We start from the raw sequence: 8965 nt of genomic DNA, 5'->3' as shown, positions 1-8965 counted from the left end.
CACCCGCCACCGGCCGCCGTCCGGGCGCTGCCGCCGCCTCCCTCCCCCGTTCCGCCCGCATGGAGCAGCCCAGCGGCGGCGGGCCGGGTGCTGAGGGGCCGCCCGGCGCCGCCTGCCCGGCGTGGCGTGGGCTGCTGCCGGGGACCTCGCTCGGCGGGGCCCGGGAGGCGGCGGCGGCGGGGTGGAGGAGGTGAGTACCGGGGCGGCGGGGCGGGCGGCCGTGCCCGCGGCCGACGCTGTGGCCGTGCCTTGCAGCCTGGTGCGGCGGAGCCCGGAGGAGGCGGAGGCCAAGGCGGCGGTGGGCAGAGCGGGCGGCCGGCTGCAGCGGCTGCGTGCGCGGCGGCCCGTGGCGGCGGGCGCGGAGCTGCTCAACCGGCCCCGGGAGGCCCGCGGGGCCGCGGCGGAGGAGCGGCAGCCGGCCGGAGGCGAGGGGATCGCGGCGCCGCGGGAGGCCGGGCCGAGGGGGCGGCCGGCGGCGGTGCAGGGGGACGGGGCCTCTCCCGGCGGGACGGCGGCGGAGCCCCTCGCAGGTAGGTGCCGCGCCGGGGACGCGCGGCCCACCCCGGGTGAAAGGAGCGGCCCCGGCCCTTCCCCCGGGTCTCCCGGCGCCTTCAGCTGCCCCTGGCATCGGTGCGCTGGTGTGTTGGCCCCGCAGCCCCTCCGGGATCGCTGGCCTGGCCGGGCGTCGGTCTTAAGAGCTACCAGCCAAGAAAGGAGCGTGCCACCCTGGTCTGTGCTGGTCACGATGCTATCTCCTAGAAATACTGCCTGTGAAACACTAGAAACGCTGCACGGGTGCTGTCTGTGGTGAGAGAACAGAGGTTTCCCCCATCTTCCCCAGTTTAAAAGAAAAAAAGGTCATCAAAGTAATGGTTTTCATGCCAGAGCCCTAGGATTACTGCAGAGTATCTGTCTCCAGCATTCACACTGGTCACGCTCCTCTGATCCAGCAGCAAACGTGTCATATAACAACAGCCAGCGTTAATTCACCCACCGTGCTTTTGTGTTTGTGCAGGGAAGCCTGATGTCTCCAAGGTGGTAGCTGATGAAACCACAGTCCTCAATGTCCCTGCTGAGGTTAGCAGGCCGGCCACCAAACATTTCCACAGGCTGCAAGAAGAGGAAAGCACAGCTTCCAAACACGAGCCACGGCAAGCCGAGGTGCTGAGGACCAAGAATCGGCACCTTGAGACCATCTCAACCATTAAGGCCAGTGGCAGGTGCAAGGAAGAATTGGGCAAGGGTGTGGATCCCAGATCTGTAGCAGAAAACGTGGAGATGGGGCATAAAAAGGCATGTCCAGGAGACCTGGACCTGTCGTCGCCCTCACGTGGGGTTGGACTTGGTGCTCGCTTGGTTGGCGAGCCGTGCAAGGTGCGTGCCCTGGCCAGCCAGCTCCAGAAGTGCCTGCAGAATGGTGGTGGCAGGACAGCCGGGCAGGAATCCCAGCAGCCCAACTGTCCTCCTGAAGAAGAGGGCGTAGAGACTTGTGAGAAAGAGAGCAAAGCTTCCAAAGACTCCAGACTGGCATCCCCAGAGCATGAGGGAAAGGGCCCACTGGAAGGGCCTGAGGGGCAGGAGGCGTATACGGAGCTGGTGGAGGGTCGTTCTGGCAGCCCCGGACCCCCACCAAAAGCTCTGCCCCCGAAGGACATGATCAAGCGCAGGTACCGCTGTGGGGAGTGTGGTAAAGCCTTCCTGCAGCTCTGCCACCTCAAGAAGCACCGCTTCATCCACGCTGGCCACAAGCCCTTCCTGTGCACCGAGTGTGGCAAGAGCTACAGTTCAGAGGAGAGCTTCAAGGCCCACGTCTTGGCCCACCGGGGTGTGCAGCCTTTCCAGTGCACCCAGTGTGACAAGGCTTACCGCACCAAACGAGACTTGCAGGAGCACCAGGTCCTGCACACTGGCCAGCGCCCCTTCTCCTGCGAGCAGTGCGGCAAGGCCTTCGCGCGCCGGCCCTCTCTCCGCATCCACAGGAAGATCCACCTGGCCGCTGGGACCGGCCTGGCTGGCCCCAAGGGCTGCCAGTGTGCCATATGTGGCCGTCACCTGGCCAACCCCGGCTCCTTGCGCAACCACATGCGCCTGCACACGGGCGAGCGTCCTTATGCCTGTCCTTACTGCGGCAAGGACTTCCGACAGCAGAGCAACCTGCGCGAGCACCTCCGGCTGCACACGGGCGAGAAGCCCTACAAGTGCCGCTTCTGCGGGGACGCCTTCCCCAAGCTGCCGGAGCTGCGGCGGCACCTCATCTCCCACACGGGCGAGGCCCACCTGTGCACCGTGTGCGGCAAGGCGCTGCGGGACCCCCACACGCTGCGTGCCCACGAGCGCCTGCACACGGGCGAGCGCCCTTTCCGCTGCGAGCAGTGCGGCAAGTCCTACACCCTGGCCACCAAGCTGCGGCGCCATCAGAAATCCCACCTGGCTGGCAAGCCCTACAAATGCGAGCTCTGCGGCATGGGCTACAGCCTTCCCCAGAGCCTTGCGCGCCACGCACTCACCCACAAGTCGGAAAAGGACCCCGAGGAACTCGCTGTGGCGGTGGCCTCGCTTGCTGTGGACCAGGCGGCGAGGGAAAAGCCTCAGAGGAAGGGCCACCAGGAGGAGGTTGTGGCAGAACCCACCTTGCTGATGGTGGAGGTGCCGGGGCCAGCGAATGAGGCTGAGCTGCTGATGGCAGCCAGCGGTTGCTGCGTTGCTACTTACCCATCTGGAGGCAGCCCCCCAGGGGCATGCAGGAGGCCTGCTGGGCATTTGCTGTCGGCAAAGGATGTCGTTGAAATCCCCATGTCCGAGCACAAGGACGAATGTGTTCTAGTGCAGGGTGAGGGCTCAGCGAGTGACGTGGTCATCGTGCAGGAGGGGGTGGGCTTCGGAGCGGTGGCAGAAGTAGTGGAGGTGGAGACTGGGACATGACTATCCCAGCCTGCCCTGGCTGATCATCTTCTGTGCTTATTAAAATGGGGTAAAAAAAAAAACAACAAAAAACCTAGTTCTCTTGTCTCTCTGTGGCAGCAAGGTCCCATGGCTCAGCCCCATGCAGAATTAGCAGTCTTGGAGGTAACTGCCTGTGTAGACATGGGTCTATCAGTAGCTGCTCATTGGAGCTACGAGCCTGCACATGCCACGTGCTGGGCCTGGGGCAGGGAAGGCAATGGCTGCTGGTGGTATAACGTCTTGGAGAAGACACCCACAGCGTTAATGAGCAGTGCTTCTGCTCTGCCTCTGTTACACTGTCAGAGTGTGACAGTGCACCGCGGGGAAGGCAGGAAAAGTCTCAGAGCAGCAGCTTTGAACAACACCTTCTTTCAAGTTTTTCTTTCTCTAAATAACTGTTGCCATTCAGGCACTTTCCTGGGCTTTTACTCTTGGAGCTCAGCAGCACTTCTGATCATTTGAAGGTGATGCTGATCCCAGACATTGCTGGGAAGCAGCTTCCCAAGTGTTTACAAGTGTCCCTGCTGTGGGTTTTTTGAAGAGCATTTTTCACAATTAGCAGAAGCAAAGCCCTGCCTTGGAGCTAGGGCTGAGTGTTCCTTCTCCACTGGCACCTGTTTTTCTTGCTGTTGGCTTCCTGGCCTTACAGTGACTGGACGGCCTGTGTGAGGACATGAAAGGATGGCTTGTGTCCCGCTGTGAGAACAGCATTGTGCAGTGCATGTTTCACCATCCCCAGCTGAGAGGCTCCTCGCCTCTCCAGGTAAGGGTTCAATAGTTGATCTCTATATGCTCAGAAGAATTTGCCTTTCCCCTCCATGTTCAAGCTGGGTTCATTAATCTGTTTCCCCTGTTCTTTTTCTCACATTCTTGCTTCCTCTCTTCCACTTCTTTCCTGCTCCTGCACCAAAAAGCTAAAAGAGAGCAGCACCCCAGCTACACCCCAGTGTTGACACTGCTCAGTTTTTTCAGTGCTCGTTTGCCAGCTGAGGCACGCTGAAGGAAATTAGTCCCATTTCAGGAAGGAAGTGCACAGTTCCCAATGCCACGTGAACTTGACCTCAGAGGAAGTGACTGACAATACCAGACCTAACAGAGGTCTTTCAGACTTGCCTGCTCTGGGCACCCTTTTCATGTGTTATACAAACGCCGCTTTCATTTGTAGCGTCCTCAGTTTTAGCTATTCTTGCCTTCTGTCTTGTTCCTCTTTAACATGTGCATTTCCCCAAAGAAGTTTTGCTTTGGGGCTTAAATTCTTTGGGCTTTTTATGCCCGCTGTGCAAGAGGAAGGTATAGTGTCACTGGGGGATCATCAGGCACAGTTCCCTTTTGGGGTGCTATGAATGCAGTAATGTGACAATTGAAAAGCTGCTCTTTGTGGTTTCTGCATTCAACTATTTCCATAAACTTTTATGATTGGTTTGCAGACAAGGTGCTAGAGTCAGAGCCATGACACTTTGATGTCAAGTGAGGCTGGAAGGTGAATTCCGCTAATAGTATTTTTAGCCATTTTCTTTAAAGTCAGGGGGCAGATGAGCTCAGTCTTTGCCCTGAGCACTTTGAGAGAGACCAACGGGAGCCCAGGCGTATGAGGGTGGTTTGTATTTGAAGCTGCAGTGCTTCCTACTGCTCTCCCTTTGGTGCCTTTCCTAACTCTTGCAGTTTTCAAATATTGACACAGCTGCAAAGTGTTCTGGCTGGAGCTGGGCTCCTGTGCTGCGTTTGAAGCATGTGCCCTCTGTCACAGCAGAACTGGGAGAGGAAGGGAAGAATCCAGGCCCCAATTGCTTCATCCTCTGACCTGTGATTACCATCTTTATTCTGAGATAATAGGAGAGAAAAAATAGGAGGAATTATGAATTAGGAGTTCTTCACAGAAACATGATTCACCTAACAGTTGATCTGAGTAGGTAGGGGCAGGTCTGCGCTGTGCCGGCTAATGCTGACTGAGGAGTCTATAGGTGACTCCCACTGGGCACCTGGTGATGATGCTGCCACTATGTCTTTGTCTTTATCTTGGAGTGAAGCAGCATGTTCTTATGTGAACTACCTTTTGCTTGACAGCAAAATGATGAATAAAATTGTTTACTCCTAAGAAAATCCTATAAAAGCCCTGAAGACCATGATGCTGGTGAACCTCAGCATGATGGGATCTGTGCAGTGTTCCATGGCCTAGCTAGATACCTGTCTGATGCTGTACAACTATGTGTTTGCAGCATCTGAAGGGGTGTAGGATTATCTAATGCTATACCCTTTCTTCCACTGTGTCAGTAAATGGTATTTTAATTAATACATTACGGGCTCTGAGTGCCTTTCTTAATGGGATCCATAACAAACACTTGCAGCAGTGCATTACATTTAGTGTAGCTGGCAGGATCCTGGTGAGAAACGCCTTACTGGAAAAGGGAGAGCGAGGAAAAGGATGGGTACTTGCCTGGCAGCAGACACGTGGATCTCCTCGTTGGCTGGAAATCTCGTGAGCCCTCGCAGCTTCAGGCAGCAAGCAGACAGGTCTCCTGGCTGGTGGGGCTACAGCATGCTGGCAGGGCTTCACCAGGGTTTCGGGGTGCTGCTGCAACGCTCTGGGGTTACAAGTGCATGGGTCTGTCTGGTGGCTGGGGTCCTTCATGCTGGCAGGGCCTCACCAGGTATCAGGCATGCACATAAACTTGTTATGCTTAAACCTCACACCACAGGCAAGGTTCAACACTTGGCCAACTTGTAAACTGGCTTACACCTGACCAAGGTATTTGAATGAAAAGGCAGCAGCAGGCTGCAAGGGAAGGGAATGATTCTCTGGGTCCCGAAGTCCTCCCCGCTCAGCAGCTCCCCTGTCCTCGGGCAGAGAGGAAGCCTTGTGTGAGGCGATGGGGGATTCATCCTTTGTGATTGTATCCAAAGTGATACTGGTGATCAAGCTGTATGGCTCCCTTCAGGAACATATTCAGAAATACCCCAACTATTGAACCAGCAAACTGTATCCATCATCGAGCAGACAAAGGCCCAAGAAAATAGGCAAAGGCCAAACCCTCTGTACTCTCCTCCCTGGAAGTTGGAAAAATAGTTACATAGGAAATAAACACTTGCCAAAGGCTTTCTTCACTTAAAAAAGAAGAGTCAACTCATGGAGAGAGATCAAAACTCCCAAGGTATGAACTCTCTTACCTTAAGAAAGAAAAGAACATCCATCACTTATGGGTGGGTGAAGGCAGAAAGAAAATGAAATGGTAAAAAGTTGCTTACAGGAGAAGTGAACAGACGGAAGGGTTAAATGTTTGAGGGGTGGAAGTCAAAGCCCCTGGAGAGGTGATAGCTGATGCAGGCTGTCCTGCTGCAGAGGCTAACCACAGGAATGGGAGAAACAGAGAGGAGCTCTAGAAGTGCATTACAGAACAAGAAAAGGCTAAAATGTGAAGGGCCAGTATCTTTAATTACTAACGTTGTAAAATACTAGAAAGGGCTGGAAAATGTCCCAGGATGTAGTGAAAATCTCCAATTATAATGCAAAACTGATGTAAAGAAATAGTTGAAACTTAAGTGATGGATGTAACCTTGAGTAATCTTGAGATAAAAGGTTTGATCAGTTACAGTTAACAAACTAATGGCCCAGAGCAAAAGAATGGCAGCTGGAAAAGAAGCAGCCAGGCATAGTGACAGAATGGTTGGTTTCAGTAATGTTTTTTTAAACAAGTGTCTAAGCAACAGAATGAATGTAGGAACCAGAACAGAAGTAACGTTAAAGGAAGATGCCATAGGGAAGTATTAGAGGATATTCATACCTGTCTGACAACCAAGCTTAACTGCTGTATTCTGGTGTTGCTAAAAGTTAATCCTATATAATGCATGATACCACAGAAGGTGCTAAAACCTTTCCTTTAAAGGAAAGACGAGAAGATGGTAAAAATCAATGCATAAATATAAGTGTTAACTTAAGCTGCAGTGTAAAGGCTGCCTGGTTATTATAAAGAAGAGACAGACAGAGATGCAGGAATATTAAAAAAAAAAAAAAGTGACTGAGAATACTGGAAGCTCTTATGAAGGGAAACAATCCAGTGAGCCACGTAACGGGTTGATGTGAGAAGGTGCAGGCCAGTGCTGCGCATACCACTTGGCTGCGGGATAAGCTTAGCTGGCTAAACTGAACTGGGGAGCCTGCAGACTGCTTCTGCTGGGCACCTGGTGATGATGACACCAGTGTGTTCTTGTCCTTATCTTAGAGGGAAGCAGCATATTGTTATGTGAACATCCTTTTGATTGACAGCAGAAATAACAGAGTTGTTTACTTCCAAGAAAATCCTATAAAAACCTTGAAGACCATGTCACTGGTGAACTTCAGCACGGACACTATCTGTGCAGCGTGGCGTGGGCTGATACTGTGCTACTTGGTGTTCCCAGCATCTGAAGGGCTGTAAGGTTATCTAATGCTATCCCATTTTGCCTGCTAATGTAATCCCTAACAAATGGCATTTTAATCAATACTTTACAGAGTCTGAGTGCCTTTCTTATTGGGATCCATAATGAACACTTGCCCAGGTGCATTACACCTCCATAAAACACAGCAGCAGCATCTGTGTCTCTCATGGTTCCAACCGGGGGTTGGGCAGCAGTCTCCCAGCAGTGGTATTTCTTCCCTGTGTTCACATCCATATGGGCTTGCTGAAAACAGCCCCGAGGTCCTTTGTCCCACCTGCAATGTGAGACTGAAACCAAATTATCATATAGAGAGTAAGGAAAGCGTCCTTGCTGCTATCCTCCCCGTCAGCTGAGCAAGGCCCTCTGCACACACAAACGCGGGGCTGTTTGTGCCTCCTGCCCCAGCGAGGGCCAGCGGTGGTGGCTGCTGTGTGGGAGGGAGGGCAACGGCTGATTTCACCACTCTCCCCAAACCTCTTCGTGCCCTGACGCCTCCTTCCTGTCCCTGCCTGTGTGCTCCGCCTAAACACCGCTTCTAAGACGGGGTGTTTCTAGGGTTGTGCCTAATCCTGCGTGCACACACTCCTCCACTCAGGTCATCTCCACCCAGGGCATCCCAGCCATTCCCAACGGTGTCTCTCCACATTTCAGGGGGGGTGTGGGAGTGAGAACAGGAGATACTCTTAGATGAGGGAGGGAGCCTCTGCAACTGCTCTTTGTACCAGTGGCCACAGAGTCATTCCTCAGCCACCCTAATGCTAATATTTGCACTCCTTCTATGGAGATAAACATTACAGATATATTTGCTGCATAGAGGCACAGCACAAAACATGCTCCCCTCTGGCAGAAAGCACTTTCGTGCCATGTGGCTGTTCCTGAGACTACCCCCACTCTGCCCTGCTTTCTGCTGGTTTCTCACACTGCCAATTTTCTGTTTGCTGTAAGAACCATTAGAGCTTTCCCAGCTCTGGTAGCCCAGTTCTTGACTTATTAGCTGATGTCATGACATCTAGACTATTCCTGCCTCCCTGTTCCTGGAAGCCCTTGTTTTCCTGGCTGGTTTTGGGCGTGCTAGCTCCTTGCTAGTCAGAGCTTCTGTTTCCTTTTGGATGTACTTTTGTATGTTCCACTGGGGTGGGAATAAAAGGGGCAAGCCCTGACTTCATTCCGTTTCACCCTCCTCCACTCTGCTGGGAATTGTAAGGCAGTGGGAAGGATGCACTGCCAATGGCATTGCTGACATAACTGGGAGGAAAATTTAAATTCCACATGGGCTGTCACAAGCACTCCTGCTCCTGGGAGAAAGGGGATACTTAAACCGTGTGTTCTGGTGCCAAAATGGCTGGGGATGAGCTTGCTGGTAACTACAGGGAGAAAAGACCACTGGACTCGGGGGGGGGAAAGGTAGGGGGGGCTTGCAGCTAAAAAGAGGACTGGAAATGGCTAAGGAGCTCTCAAAGTCTGGCTGCGTGCGAGGCTGCTAGAGTACAGGTTCCAAGACGAGTCAGCAGGAGGGACCTGAGCCAGCGTGGTGAGGAGGCAGCGATGGTGCCAAGAGCTGCACGGGAGCAGTGTGGCACTGAGGAATAAGGAGCAAGCTGCTCTGGCT

At 53.6% G+C, this 8965-nt stretch overlaps 1 protein-coding gene across 1 annotated transcript; it reads left to right on the top strand.

The window, feature by feature from the left end:
• The first annotated feature begins 38 nt into the window (after nt 1–38).
• ZNF408 (zinc finger protein 408) lies at nt 39–2994 on the top strand. Its single transcript, XM_074824046.1, has 3 exons — nt 39–190; nt 256–530; nt 1016–2994. The coding sequence occupies exons 1-3, from the start codon at nt 60–62 to the stop codon at nt 2920–2922; spliced, it is 2313 nt and encodes a 770-aa protein (XP_074680147.1). The 5' UTR covers nt 39–59; the 3' UTR covers nt 2923–2994.
• Nucleotides 2995–8965: the final 5971 nt, after the last annotated feature.

Source organism: Strix aluco, chromosome 4 (genome assembly GCF_031877795.1).
Source record: "Strix aluco isolate bStrAlu1 chromosome 4, bStrAlu1.hap1, whole genome shotgun sequence".
Lineage (NCBI taxonomy): Eukaryota > Metazoa > Chordata > Aves > Strigiformes > Strigidae > Strix > Strix aluco.
The sequence above is the reverse complement of the archived record's forward strand: the minus strand, read 5'-3'. Positions and strand labels throughout refer to the sequence as shown.